The 15,630-nt window shown below is 41.7% G+C and overlaps 1 protein-coding gene and 1 pseudogene across 1 annotated transcript; one reads left to right on the plus strand and one right to left on the minus strand.

Moving 5' to 3' along the window:
* Positions 1-793: 793 nt before the first annotated feature.
* On the plus strand, positions 794-3,063 carry LOC136279222 (uncharacterized). The gene is made up of 3 exons (XM_066162820.1): positions 794-1,692; positions 2,248-2,539; positions 2,686-3,063. The coding sequence occupies exons 1-3, from the start codon at positions 794-796 to the stop codon at positions 3,061-3,063; spliced, it is 1,569 nt and encodes a 522-aa protein (XP_066018917.1).
* Positions 3,064-5,428: 2,365 nt separating this feature from the next.
* On the minus strand, positions 5,429-6,512 carry LOC131799595 (uncharacterized; annotated as a pseudogene).
* Positions 6,513-15,630: the final 9,118 nt, after the last annotated feature.

Genomic DNA, 15,630 nt, shown 5'->3' on the forward strand with positions numbered 1-15,630 from the left:
TGGTTGTTCAGTGAATTTTATCCGCACAAAGGAAAGTCAGTTGACGCAAAGGGGAGTCCACTCCAACATTGAGCCGTTTGAACATTTGTGTAATGGAACTCGCCTTGATAGTGAAACTGGTTTAGTGGAAAGAAATGCAGATGTCACTAAGGAGCAGGAACGGGCTGTTAGTAGCGTGAAAGGCCCAGAAAGCAATGAAGAAGAACTTCAAATTCATGTGAATGTCCTTCAGCTAAAGGAAAATGTTAAACACGACACAGATGATGAAATCTTACATCGCCAACTCGAGCGACTTTGGAAAACTGATTTTGGTGACTCTGCCATTGGAATAGATACCCTACCATCCTTTGAAGACAACAAAGCCTTAGACAAGGTGGAACAATCCCAACAAAGAGTGGGTGACCACTTTCAAGTTGCTCTGCCATGGCGAGAAGAATTACCTTATCTCCCCAACAATAAAGCAATGGCAGAACAAAGGTTACAACTTTTGAAGAAACGACTGCTTAAAGATGGAGAGTTACTTATGAAGTACCGAAGCACGATGCAAGAGTACATAGTTAGGGGGCATGCCCAGAGAGTTCAAAGGGAAGAGTTAGACGTGAGAGATCGCCCAGTTTGGTACCTTCCACATCATCCTGTGACACATCTGCTGAAACCATGAAAAGTCAGAGTGGTCTTTGATTGTGGTGCAAAGTATCATGGAACCTCCCTTAATCAGCAATTGTTACAAGGCCCTGACTTGATGAATCCGTTAGTTGGAGTGTAGATCAGGTTTCGCCAAGAACCTATTGCTATGGCAGCCGCCATTGAGGCTATGTTCCATCAAGTTTACGTTGAGCCTAAAGACCGTGATGCATTCCTATGGTGGCCCACTGGTGACCTGAACGAGGAACCACGAGAGTACTGTATGGTGAAACATCTATTTGGAGCGACCTTGTCTCCAGCTTGTGCAAACTTTTCCCTAATGAAAACAGCATCGATTTATCAATCAGAATTCGACCCTGTGACAGCCCAAACCGTGAAGAAAAACATGTATGTCGACGATTTGATGAAGTCTGTAAGTTCACCAGAGATTGCAATGAGGCTGTCTTCACAACTTAGAGAATTGCCGGCGAAAGGTGGCTTCAGGTTAACAAAGTGGTTAAGTAATGACCGGGAGGTGTTGGCTGAAATACCACAATCTGAAAGAGCAAGTTCAGTGGTCAACCAGGAAATAGAAGATTTGCCTACCACATGCACGCTTGGTTTAAAGTGGAATGTGGAGACTGACAAATTCGTCTGGGAGGTGTCAGCCAAAGTTCAGCAATTACTGGAAGAGAAACCAATGACCAGATGTGGAGTGCTGCCAGCTGTTAGTTCATTATTTGATCCACTTGGTTTCATCTCCCCCTTCATAATGAAGGCCAAGCTATTACTACAAGAACTTTGTCGGAAGAAGGTGGGATGGGACGGTGTCATTAATGAACAAGAAAGGGTTCAGTGGTTACAGGCATTTCAAATTGAACGATGTTTTAAGCCAAAGGACTTTGGCGAAACAAAGAATGTCCAGCTGCACATTTTCTCTGATGGATCTTGTGTAGGGTATGGAGCAGCAGCCTACCTATGCTTTGTTGATGTCTTTGACAGAATCCATTGTAGCTTTGTTTTGGAAAAGGCACGACTGGCCCCCATGCATGAGATCACTATTCCAAGGTTAGAATTATCAGCAGCAGTTATCTCAGTTAAGCTGTACCAAATCATAAGTCAAGAGGTTAAAATCAAGATAGATCGAGTGAAGTAATGGACAGACTCTACTACAATATTTAAATGCCTTAAAAGTAACACCAAGCAGTTTCATACCTTTGAGTCAAATCTCCTTACCATGATCTGTAGCATATCGTCCACCTCAGATTGGAGATACGTCAACTGAGATGAGAATCCAGCAGACGATGCATCCAAAGGCTTGAGGCTTGATGAGATGATGAAGAACAGGCAGTGGTTAAACGGTCCAGTATTCCTTTGGAAAGAGGAAACTGACTGGCCAGCAATGATTGAAGTGCCCCCCTTGAAAGATAGCGATCCTGGAGTTAGAAAGGAAAACCGAATCTATACCACTGTTGCTGTATGAGATTTAATAGGAGGTTTGATACATCACTACTCTTCATGGTGGAAATTGAAGAGAGTGTTTGCTTGGATGTTACGTTACAAGAAGTTTCTCCAGAGTAAAGTTTGCAAGCAGAAAGTAGATGATGCTTCTCCTCTTATTAGTTCAGAAGACATAGTTGGAAAACTAAACATACTTGAGCTGCAGAAGGCTGAAGAGGAAACTGTTCAACAGGTCCAGAAAGCGACCTTTCCAAAGGTGTTTGAGGCACTCAGTAACACCTCGCCTGGCGCAAACAAACGGTTGATGAAGGAGACACTAAAGAGAGAGGACGCCTCGATATTCCAATTGAATCCTAATTTAAGAAATGGGCTGCTGGCAGTTGGTGGAAGACTAGAAAGTGCTCCTATAGATGAAGCTTTGAAGTATCCTTGCATTCTACCCAATGATCACCATGTAACAGAGCTAATTATCCGGCACAACCACAGGAGTGTGGGCCATATGGGCCAGGGATCCGTGCTATTTTTGTGTTTTGGGTCATAAAGGGATGCTCCGCAGTACGACGTGTATTGTGAAAGTGTGTTGATTGCCAAAAACGAAAGGCACCCACTGGAGAGCAGTTCATGGCAAAGTTGCCCGACAATAGGATTACCCCACATAAACCTCCATTCACATATGTCGGGGTGGATCTTTATGGCCCCATAGAAGTGAAGCAGAGAAGAAGTAGAGTCAAGAGATATGGATGTATTTTCACGTGCTTGTCAGTCCGGGCCATACACATTGAAGTTGCAAATGCCTTGAATACAAATTCTATGATCAATGCATTGAGGAGATTCATTTGCCTGAGAGGATGCCCCGAGGTGATCAGGAGCGACTGTGGAACGAACTTAACTAAAGCAGACAAGGAGTTGAAAGAAGCGATCAAAGAATGGAATCAGCAAAGGATCGATGGATTCTGTGCTCAAAGAGGAATTCAGTGAATCTTCAATCCACCTGGGGCAAGCCATATGGGAGGAGCATGGGAAAGAATGATCAGGTCCGTGCACCAAATCTTGAAGGCCTTGTTGAAGGAACAAGTGGTCTGTGACGAAGTGCTTCACACTGTGTTAACTGAAGCGACCAACATCCTCAACAGTAGACCCTCGACGTGAAACAGTAATGATGTTATGAATGAAGAACCCTTGACCCCAAACCATCTGTTACACTTGCGACCATGTTCCAGTTTGCCACCACAAATTTTCGACAAAGAAGATCTGTACTTTCAACGCCAGTGGAGACAAGTGCAATACTTGTCAAATCTCTTTAGAAACAGTGGATTAGTGAATATCTCCCAACCCTTCAGGAATGAAAGAAATGGAACGAACCAAAGGAAATCTGAAAGTGGGAGATGTCGTTCTGTTAGCTGACAAGAACTTTCCCAGAGGACAGTGACCACTTGCACGGGTCATAGAGGTCTTTCCTAGTGAAGATGGGCTTGTGCGTTCTGCAAGAGTTAAGACCAGTTCCACTGTCATGACCCGCATGAAGCGTCAAAGACAGAGGGAAATGACAATGACAGTGACTACCCTCTTACGACCAATTACGAAGCTGTGTTGTCGAGTTCTTAGTTATTTAGAATCATCTGGTGATTCTGTGATTGCACTTGCAAGTAGTACCTTGATGTTATTGATGTATCTGCGCAGCATTCCAAAGTTGCAGTTGACGCAGACTCTGATCTGACTTTATTGACCAACAATGGGCATGGCATTTGACATTTGCAACATGCCTTGAACCGGTGTGGATCCATATGGACGGTGACATAATTAGGAGTATTTATGCTGGCACCTAATGACATTAGTTTAAGAAATGGACAGTTAGTTTATATTGCTTATGTTGAGTGGCTTCGCGTTATTTCACGTTAATTGCACTGGTAGCAGATAGCTTTTGTAAATGAAATAGTTTGTGTAGATTTCATTTAGGGGCCGGTGTAGCTCCCATCACGGGCCTATGTTTTTACGTAAAACATATGGGCAATCCCCCATGTGCTTTTGGAAGGAAAATTGTTGTGTTCATGTTGAGATATTTGTTACAGTGAATTATCGATGTTCTTAGAAACCCTAAGCTCGAACAGTCGGTGAGGTTTTATTGTATTTGTGTATATTGTAATTTTACTTGTTCTTAGCGTATTTTCTGTTTGCAGAAAACCTCCCTTACTGGTTTAATTGAGTTTTCGATTTCAAGCATTATGTGTTTCTGCGAAATAAACAACACTGAGATTAGTGAAGTGAAAAACCCACTCAATAACATTATTATTTAAAGTAATAGAAAAAGAGTTTACAACAGATAATCTAGGGGCAGTTCCAAAAGCACAGCGTAAGTTTTTGTTACGTAAATAAACAGACTATTGAAAGAAAGCCACAGAGGCTTTGGAGGATGAGCAGTATAAAACAATGTCATCAGCGTACTTCAAAATATTGCATTCGGACACTACCTCCGGAAAATCATTGTGTAGAATAAACAAAAGTGGACTGAGGATAGAACCTTGAGGCACTCCAAGGGAGATGGCTTCCGGAGTAGAAGTCACCCCTTGAAACTCAACAATCTGGGTGCAGTTCGACAGGTAGTCCGTAAACCAACCATGCTCTTTATCCACAATCCACAAATTGGAAAGCTTGTTGAGAAGTACTGCATGATCCACAGTGTCGAAAGTTATACGAAAACAGCACCAATTAATTGACCTTGGCCCATGTTCCTACGAATATTATCAGAGAAACTAAGAGCAGCCAATTCTGTCAAGTGACACTTCTGAAACCTGCGCTGATAAGGACTCAAGATCTTGTTTTGCTGAAGATATCTGTACATTTGGATATGTACAGTCCGTTCTAAAACCTTGGATAGAACAGGTAAAATGGAAATTGGGTGATAATTGCCCATCTCATCAGCCTTTCCCTTTTTAAAAAGTGGAATGACCCGCGCAGATTTCCAGTCACAAGGAACTTTGGCAGTTCGCAACGAAGTGTTGATAATGAACGTCACAGGCTTGACTACAATATCCGCAGAATGTTTTAAAAGGCGCGTCGGTATGCGGTCCAAACCCTCAGCCTTCCCAGATTTCAGGCTACGTCACTGCGACAGAACAAACTCCTCAGAGATCTCTAGAAAATTGAATGGCGGATATTGACGGACAGAAGTATTGGAATCACGTTGATTATGACCGCAAGTTGACCGTAAAGTCGCCATTAATTTGCTTGCGGTGGATGCGAAAAACTTATTGAATGCGTTGGCAATGCATTGCTTGTCTGAAGACACAAGGCCGTTTATTTAAATGTTTGGAGATGTAACTTTTTTTCACCGGCAGGATTTTCTTCATCGTCCTCCAAAATGATTTGAGATCGCCACCACTTTCTTCGATGAGCCGTTAACACCTTTCAGGTCTTTTCAAAAGGCGTCAACATTAAAATGCATAATTTCTGAAGGTCTTGACTTGAGAGGGTGCTCTTTTCCAGTTTAATTCGCAAACACAAGAAACCAGTTAGTGGTCACTTAAATGCGTAGAAACTACTCCCAACACACACATTTTGCGGGCAGTTGACCGCAACTAAGTCAATCAGAGACTTCAAGGTTTTAGTAATCCTTGTGGGCTGATTGATTAGCTGCTTGATATTTAGACTCCTGAAAAGTGATTTGAGTTGTTTACAATCGGTGTCATTTCGGTGACTAGACATAAAACAGCAATTGAAGTCACCAAAAAGGAGCATCTCTTTGCCCTCTGATGAGGCAGTGTCTAACATACCATTTAGCTTAACCATAAAGTCCTTATTGTAATACGGTGAAATACGATCGATCCAACAAGAAAGCTGCATGATTTAGGAACAGCAATTTCCAGTCATGTTCCTTCTACGGTATCCAATTTGAGATCATCCCTCTGTGTAACCACTAAGGCATCGTGAACAAACACACCAACTCTACCATGATTGCCCTTTCTGTCCTATCAAAAAAGTCTATAACCTGGTAATTAGTATTCACTGTCACTCCTGTCAGGCTTGATCCAGGTCTCAGACAGAGTTATTATTTGTCTGCCTGAATGGAGCTCTTGTAATAAAAGGCAAAGCTGATCAATTGTATCGCCCAGGCTCTGTACGTTTTGGTGAACAAACTTGAGTCCATGGAGTTTGACAACGTCATTCAGTTTATTAGCAGGCCCAGAGTTGAGACTAACATCTCCAGACAAAAGAACCAAATAACCTGCACACAAAGTTAGTTTGACGAGTTTGAGTCCAGGTCTCGTCTTCCAACATGACGGAATTGATGAGCTTGTACTGAAGTGATGACTAAAACAGTGGTTTTGATCAGGGATGTTGTGACTGTCACCATTAAAAGCAACCAAGAGAGCCGTGGCAGGATTAGATACACCATGAACGTATAATGAAGAAATGATAGTAAAAAGCATAAAGAGAAGTGACAAATATCAAGAGAGACAGACAGGCAACAGTCGGCCAACAGTTGGCCAACAGTTGGCCAACAGATGGCCGACAGACGGCCGACAGACAGCCAACAGTATCTTTTGGGAACTGTTCTTCACTTTTACTGACTTGCCCGATATGTTCCTCACAAAAACAACGCAAGCTGAATTTATTGGCATCAAAGTAAAGCAAAAGTAAAATAATTGACAGAGTGCAAGTCAACAAAATGCACAAAGTGCAGTTTTACGCAGAAAGTTGAAAAGTGCAAGAAAACATGTTATATTCAAGCCTTCATTGAAGAAGACAACAATGCTCGTCTTACCATAACAATGTTCCAAGATGTTGTTGCAAGCACTTGGTTTACCACATGACCAGCCTCTAACAGAGGACATCATAACAAGTGGCCTTAAGTCTACGAAGACAGAACATCTCGTACAACTGAAAAATAAAAGTTGTCTCCTTGGTACAAAGCTTGTAAGATGCTAAAGACTTTACAACCTAAACACCAACATAAAAGCGTGTTTATATGCTGCTCTCAATGCTCCAAGCAATTTGTTGACTCTGAAACTTCTCCCTGATACCAATCAGTTATTTGTTGATTTTTTTAAAATTGCATGTTCAAACGTTCTTTATAACTGAATTATGAAGGTGTTGCTTGCAATGCCCACTGAAGATATTTCTTACTTCCTGACTTTCATGTAACATGTTCAGTTTTGTTTGTAGTCTTCTACCCTACAGTGTAAGTCACCATTCTGAACAACTTTGAAGTTGTAAATTACAGGTAGGGTAATGTGTGCATCCTATGCTGCTCCCTCGCTAGATCAACATCATTTTGAAAGTAATATTTTTCCTTCAAGTAATGTTATCATGAGCCTATGCAATTTGTTGTGTATTCTTTTCAAACCAGCTATGAGTACAACCATGTTTTCGTTTCTTGACACAGCTAGACGAAACATGTTACTCACAAATAACTCACCTTCACTGTAGACTCATGTACCCATTGGGTACCTATTTTTATAGTTGAGTCATTGCTGTCTAAACAACACCATCATCTTCGACCAAAACAAACACACCACCTCTTTATCAAAACTTTGACCCTTTAACTCCCACGAGTGACCATAACAGAATTTCTACTCACCACATTGATACAATATCAGGTGGAGAAGTGACGAGAATAAGGAAAAGTATTAATAGTGGATTATTAGTTGATCCAATACCAAATTCTCTGAGTTAATATCATAAGAATTGTATAGTAGACAGTGAGGAGAATAACGAATGAGATCTTGGGAGTTAACTAGTTCATGAAAAGTTCCAAGAAATTGGATACCATGTATCTATAATTATTCTTTAGTATATATCAACAAGTCTATCAGTTATCATGTGTTGTTTATGGATGTCTGAACTTTCCCATAGCTTAGTGACTTTTTCCATTGCTTATTATCAAAGTTACAGTTTTTGTCACAGGATCTATATATCAAAAGGAAACATTTCCAACTTCAGGCCTTAAAAAATAAAAGAGGAAAATGGAAGCGTTTCATTCCTCCATGTTTGCAAATCACCTTCAAAAACAAAATCAAATTATCTAAAGGGTCAAGTTTTTCAGAGGTACTGAATAATGGAACTGTTTTGGGGGACAGTACTTGTGAGCCAAGCAGTACAAGATAATAAATTGTGGTTGTTGTGTTCCAAACTGTTCCAACAACTGGGGAAACAGTCCAAAATTAAAGTTTTACACACTACTAAGTGATGAGAAGGTTAGAAAAGAGTACAAACGATTGACAAGGAACACCAATTTAACGCAAGATGCATCAAGTACAAGGATTTGTGAAGCACATTTACCTGGTGGAGAGAGGATGCGAAGAACACATTTACCCTTAGTGTTTCCATGGACTCCTAAATCTGTGAAAAGTGGAGTAACATGCTTTGCCATTATTGGCCACGAAGAGACATACAGTGAAGGCCAGTAAGAATAATGCAAGCACTGAGTTTGAAGCATGTGAATGACCCCACAAAAAAATTCTGTTTACATCAAAAATTCAGGGGACTAGTTCCATTCAGGTAGTAAAGCTCTTGTTAGTTCCGAAATGCTTAATAAGTACACTCTTTATTATCGTTTTGTCCTGGGTTTTGTTCCAATATTTTTTATTTTATATTCAAGGGTTTTTATTGCTTATAAGTTATTGCATTTGTAGGACGCAGTCCTAATGTAGAGTTGAGCCAAGCTTTATGAGATGGTTCACCTTAATGGGATCTTATGACACTGATTTGGTCGCAGCAGGGCCAAAACAAACTACCTCATCACCAAACCGTGTGCTGTACATTTCCTTTGAGTGCTACTAAGAATCTTTTTGAGAGGGTGGACATTTGGAAGCTGTATGTAGTCAATTTTCTTTTCAAGTCTTTTGGACAGGATATCATAAGATTAAAAGATATCACTGTTGACATCTATCAATGCCATAAGGAGGTATGTATAACTTCTGATGTGATTCATGGACCGTCGATTGGACTGTTTGACCGAGCTGTTGCCTACAACCAAACACGATGCGGCCGCCATTACACACCGACTATCAGTCGCAAAGGGTTTTCATCCTCGAGAGTTGCCTACTATCCAAACTCTGTCTCAAGCTTCCAAAGATCATTTCTAATGAGAAGTGGTGATATTAATCCAAACCCTGGCCCAGTTAACTCCAGCGCTGCAAACCCGGAGCCACAACAAGATGGATTTAACCTCCGCGGGCTTCACACATTTTATGCAAACGCTCGCAGTATCGTCAACAAACTCGACCTACTTGAGTTGGAAATGTCTCAGAGGAACTACGATTTAATTGTACTAACTGAGACGCATTTGGACCATTCCATTCTCGACTCCGAAATTTTCCCTTCACACTACACTGTCTTCAGGAAAGATCGTATGACCAGTGGCCGTCATGGCGGTGGTGTGTTAATTGCATTTCGAGATTGCATTCCACCTACTCTTCGCATAACTCATCAGTGTGATTCGAATTGCTTTTCATCGACTTGCTCTTCTCTCACAAGCGGCGGATTACCCTTGGTGTGTTCTATCGGCCCCCTGGAGGAGATACAAAGCCTTTAGAAGACCTCCGGATCTGTATTCAAGAATTGAATTCAACAGCCGAATTAATTCTGCTCGGAGATTTTAACCTGCCGGACATTGACTGGTCATGCAATAGAACTCTGCATCAATCAGATATTTATGTTCATTTAATTGACATAATCCAGGATAATTTCTTAACGCAATTAGTCAGAGCGCCTACAAGGAATCAGAATATTCTGGACTTAGTTATTTCAACTTCGCCGGATATTGTGGATCGATTACTCGTTGGAGATTGTTTTTCTGATCACAGATCCCTTAGTTTCAGGATCCTCTGCTCGCCTTATGTACAGCGTAAATCCCAGAAGCTTCTCTATTCGTACAGCAAGACTGACTGGACACATTTGAAGTCTTTATTATCTTATATTCCTTGGAGCTGTGCCTTTTTCGATGATGACATTGATTATAACTGGTCCTGCTGGAAAGACTTGATGTTTACAGCTATGGATCAATGTATTCCCTTGTGTCAAAGCAAGAGAAAAAGTAACGCACCTTGGATAACAAAGGACCTCATTAACCTGTGCAGGAAAAAGAAATCGCTTTATAGCAAAGCTCGAAAAAGTGCCAACCCCGTCCTTTGGGAGAAATACCGAAAGCTCAACAATGCTGTGAAAAGAGAATGCAACCAAGCTCGCTGGACTTACATCATTAACATGGCTTCGGAACTTGACTTCAGTGGTGATTCTTAGCCTTTCTGGAATTACGTTAAGCGTAAACGCAATGGTACTAATAATTAAGTATCCTTAAATGTTGGCGACGAAGTCTTGACAGATGATTCTAGCATTGCTAGCAGCTTAAACTCGTACTTTTCCTCTGTATTCACTACTGAAGACCTCGCAAATATGCCTTCCTTAGAACCTACAGTCAGCGAGAAACTCAATGTTATTTCCTGCATTTCTGGCGAAGTAATGTCTCAAGTCCCTCAAACCGAACAAGTCCCCGGCACCAGATCGTATTTCACAAGTAATTTTAAGATCGTGCGCATCGGAGTTAACTCCTTCGATCTCATATTTGGTAAACAAATCTTTCCAGCTAGGGCATTTGCCCGAAGACTGAAGGTCAGCAGATATTGTTCCACTCCATAAGAAAGGTTCTAAACACTTGAGAGAAAACTACCGTCCAATCTCACTTACCTCTATCGTATGCAAGATCAGCGAAAAAATTGTACAAAATAGGATAACATCCTTTTGGCATAACCTAGACGTGATAAACAAAAACCAATTTGGTTTTCTGCAGGGCAGGTCAACTACGACTCAATTACTCTCAACTATCCACGACTTTGCGAAATTGAGAAATTCATCTTTTGCAACAGACGTCATCTTCTTGGATCTCGCCAAAGCTTTTGACAGTGTTCCCACGAGCGCCTACTTATTAAACTACGTAGCCTTGGTATTGTAGGAAACTTAATCAACTGGCTAAGGCACTTCCTCACCTGCCGTATGTAATATATTAAGTACCCTCTAGGGTTACTGTGTATGTACCCAGAATACATTGCTGGAATAAAGTTGTGTTGAAGCGGCCATGTTGTTTGACCTCGTGGGTTTATATCACTAGCAATATATTACATTTTGGCGACGAGGATCGGTCGTTTTTCCACGTCATTCAAAAGTGCAAGATCTTTGGACAACGCTGTGTGTGTTGTGGCATAGAAGATGGCCAGCACTAGTGCGAGTGGATTATTTGGACGTGTTGGCGAGTTCAACGTCGCACGTGAAACGTTTAGTGCCTACGTCGAGAGGATGGAAATGTTCTTTACAGCCAACAACATTGTAACGACAACAGGAGAGGGAAGCGCTGCCACCAACCTTGTGGTAGTGAACAGGAAACGTGCCATTTTCCTGACAGAAGTGGGGCCGGAGGTATACACAACCCTCAGCAACTTATTGGCGCCCACTAAACCGGAGGACGTGTCATTCACTAACATTGTGGAAGTCTTGGAGAAACACTACAACCCGAAGCCCCTGGAAATCGCACAAAGTTTTCACTTTGGCACGAAAAATCAAAAATACGAAGAATCAGTTAGCGATTATGTGCTGGCTTTGAAGAGATTGGCGGTCCACTGTAATTATGGTGAATTCCTCAATCGGGCGTTACGTGACCGATTCGTATGCGGACTGAACAATCCGAAGATACAAAACAAACTACTGAACACAGATGACCTCACATTCGAAAAGGCTTGCAGTATTGCCAAGACCATGGAGATGGCAGACAGGAACACCCAAGAATTTCACCCTTCACGCAGTGAAACTGTTCAAGTAAACAAGTTGACAGAACAAGGAAGTAAAAACACTGAAAAGAAGAACACTGAACAATTGTCATGTCCTAGGTGTGGGGGTAATCATTCAGGTCAGTCTTGTAAATTTAAGTCAGCAAAATGCTACAAGTGCTCCAAGATTGGGCATTTAGCTTCTGTTTGTCGCAGTAAGGATGAAAAGAAAAAGGGTAAAATTCATAGTGTACAGGCTTCAGAATCAGGCAATGATGAGTGTGAGGATGAGGAATTAGGAATTTATTCTCTGAATTCGCTTGACCAAAACAAGCCTAATTGCAATAGGTACACTGTAGAAATGGAAATCAATGGTAAACTGTGTATGATGGAGTTAGACACAGCTGCAGATTTCTCAATAATGAGTAGAAGTGAATATCTAGAGAGGTTTGCAGACAAGCCTCTGTCTCCTTCTAAAGTAACACTTAAGACATACACGGGTGAATTACTTGATGTGTCAGGGGAAATGCAGTGTGACATAGTGTATAAGGGTAAACCATACTCTCTACCCATTCTTGTAGCCAATTATGATGCAAAACCTACTTTACTTGGTAAAAACTGGCTGCGGCACATTAAGTTTGAGTGGGGTGAGATATTTTGTATTCCCAAGGGAGACCCTAGGAGTGCTGATAGTCAACTGAATGAGTTGCTTTCTAAACATAGCGAATTGTTTACTGAGAGTTACAAAGGTATGACGGGCCTTGAGGCCCATATTACTATGAGAGGTGATGCAAAACCTGTATTCGTGAAAGCGCGTAGGGTTCCATATGCTTTAAAAGAGCAAGTCGAAAAAGAGTTAGACAAACTAGAAAAGCATGGTGTTATTAAGAAAGCTGACAGGTCACCTTGGGCTAGCCCAATTGTGGTAGTGCCAAAGGCTGATAACACTGTCAGAATATGTGGAGACTACAAATCCACTATCAATCAGTCAGTTGAAGATGAGCAATATGTTTTACCTACTACTCAGGATTTGTATGCTGCTCTGGTTGGCTCTAAGGTATTTAGTAAGCTTGATCTATCACATGCCTATGCCCAGCTGAATGTTGACAAAGAAAGTCAAGAGTACTTGACAATTACCACTCATAAAGGCCTTTATTCCCACCAGAAATTGCCCTATGGGGTCAAGTCATCCCCAAAAATCTTTCAAGCAAAAATGGATCAAATTCTTCAGGGAATTGAAAAATGTGTTTGTAAACAAGATGAAATCTTGATAGGGGGCAATGACTGGCAAGAGAATCTCAAGATACTTGCTGATGTGTTGGACAGGCTACACCAATACAATTTGCATTTAAAACTGGCAAAATGCGAGTTTTTGAAACCTGAAGTGGTTTATCTAGGTCTGAGAATAAGTGCCGAAGGCCTGCAACCGGTGGAGGAGAAGATCAGTGCAGTGAAAAGAGCCCCAGCCCCAAAGAATGTGAGTGAATTAAGGTCCTTCCTGGGCATGGTTCAGTATTATCATTCCTTTTTTCCAGGGCTGGCTACAACCTTAGCACCTCTGCATAGGCTTTTGCAGAAAAATATTCAATGGGAATGGACAGATGACTGCCAGAAAGCTTTCGAGGCATGCAAGGAGGGCCTCACCAGTGAGTCGCTGTTGGTCCACTATGATCTAAATCGTGAGCTTAAGTTAGCTTGTGACGCATGGAGTTATGGTTTGGGGGCAGTGCTTAGTCATGTAATGGAAGATGGTCAAGAAAGGCCAATAGCATATGCGTCACGTACCCTCAGCTCAAGTGAGAAAAATTATGCTCAAATTGAACGGGAGGCCTTGTCTATTATTTTCGGGGTAAAAAAATTTAATCAGTTTCTATATGGACGAAAGTTCACTTTAGTAACTGACCACCAGCCATTCTTGGCTATTTTGGGCCCAAAAGCTGCTATACCCACACTTGCAGCTGCCCGTATGCAGCGCTGGGCACTTGTCCTTTCAGCATATGAATATAACATTGAGTACAGGAGCTCCGAGAAGCACAGCAACTGTGACGCCCTTTCTAGATTACCCCATGAAGAGTCTAAGATTGGCAGTGAGAGTGAGATTTACAATGTAAGTGCCATTGACAAAGATTTCCCCATAACTGCAAAAGAGATTGGGAAAGCTACATTGATGGATCCAGGGTTAAGCAAGGTACTTGATTGGGTCATGGTGGGGTGGCCAGAGGTTTGTGATGAAGATTTAAAACCCTATTACACCTGTCGACATGAACTTTCTTGCGAACAAAATTGCATTCTCTGGGGTTCCAGGGTGATCATTCCCCCAGTATTTAGGGAAAAGATGTTGGAGGAGTTGCACTGAGAGCACCCAGGCATTTGTGCAATGAAAGCAATAGCACGCACCTGTGTTTGGTGGCCCAAGATGGATGAGGAAATTGAACAAAAGATTAAACTATGCTCAGTGTGTCAGGATGTGCCGACCTCTCCACCTTGTGCCCCATTGATACCCTGGAAATGGGCCACGCTACCCTTTCAGCGTATTCATGTTGATTTTTGTCAGAAAGGGAGTGATTTTTTTTTTGTGGTGGTTGATAGTTTTTCAAAATGGATAGAGGTTAAGCACATGACCTCAATCACCACAGAGAAAACCATAAATGAGTTGCGTCTTATATTTGCCCAACATGGTTTGCCCGAGGAGTTGGTATCAGATAATGGGCCACAATTTGTTTCAAGTGAGTTTGCTGAGTTTATGTATAAAAATGGCATTAAACATACCCTAACTCCTCCTTATCACCCACAATCAAATGGTGCTGCTGAGAGATCAGTCAGGGTGGTAAAGGAGGCGCTTGTCAAACAAGTTCTAGAGGGAAACAAGGGAAGGTCTATCAAACATAGACTAGCAGACTTCCTCTTGAGATACCGTACCACCCCACACAGCACCACAGGTGCTACGCCAGCAGAACTGTTGATGAGACGTAGACTGCGTACTCGTTTAACTCTAGTGAAACCTGATCTAGCCAAAACCGTAGAGAGTAAACAAAATAAGCAGAAGGAATATAAGGATTTAAAGGGTCATCAAGATAGGCTGTTTGCAGAGAATGACATAGTTCGAGTGAGAAATACTCAAGCCCGTAGCAATACTGAGAGGTGGATTCTGGGAAGGGTAGTTAAGGTCTGTGGACCCAGAACATATTTAGTTAAGACTGGCTATAAGACCAGATATGTTCATGTTGATCATTTAATTAAAGCACATGATCAGGTGCCACATGAAACTAGAGAGTTGGACATACCTGTCCCAGAACTTTGTGAGCAACCTACTCTAAGTGTAGATAATAGCCAAGTTTCATCCGGGGTGCCACAGCCACCAGTCAATTTTTCAGATAAAGATAATGAGCCTAATTCTAGTATTAGTGAAGAGAATGTAAACACACCATCGCCGGTTGTTCTGAGGCGATCAGAGAGAATTAGGAAACCTGTTGACCGACTGAACCTGTAGTGAATGTTATAGCTACTATTGTGTTACTTGTAAGGATATCTTATTTGTAAGGGGAAAGCAGTGTAATATATTAAGTACCCTCTAGGGTTACTGTGTATGTACCCAGAATACATTGCTGGAATAAAGTTGTGTTGAAGCGGCCATGTTGTTTGACCTCGTGGGTTTATATCACTAGCAATATATTACACCGTAAGCAACGAGTTGTTGTTAGAGGTACCTTTTCTGAATGGGCGCCCGTGGTATCTGGTACCCCGCAGGGCACCATCCTTGGCCCAATTTTATTCGTGTCATACATAA

This window comes from Pocillopora verrucosa, chromosome 2 (genome assembly GCF_036669915.1).
Source record: "Pocillopora verrucosa isolate sample1 chromosome 2, ASM3666991v2, whole genome shotgun sequence".
NCBI classification, from domain to species: Eukaryota; Metazoa; Cnidaria; class Anthozoa; order Scleractinia; family Pocilloporidae; genus Pocillopora; species Pocillopora verrucosa.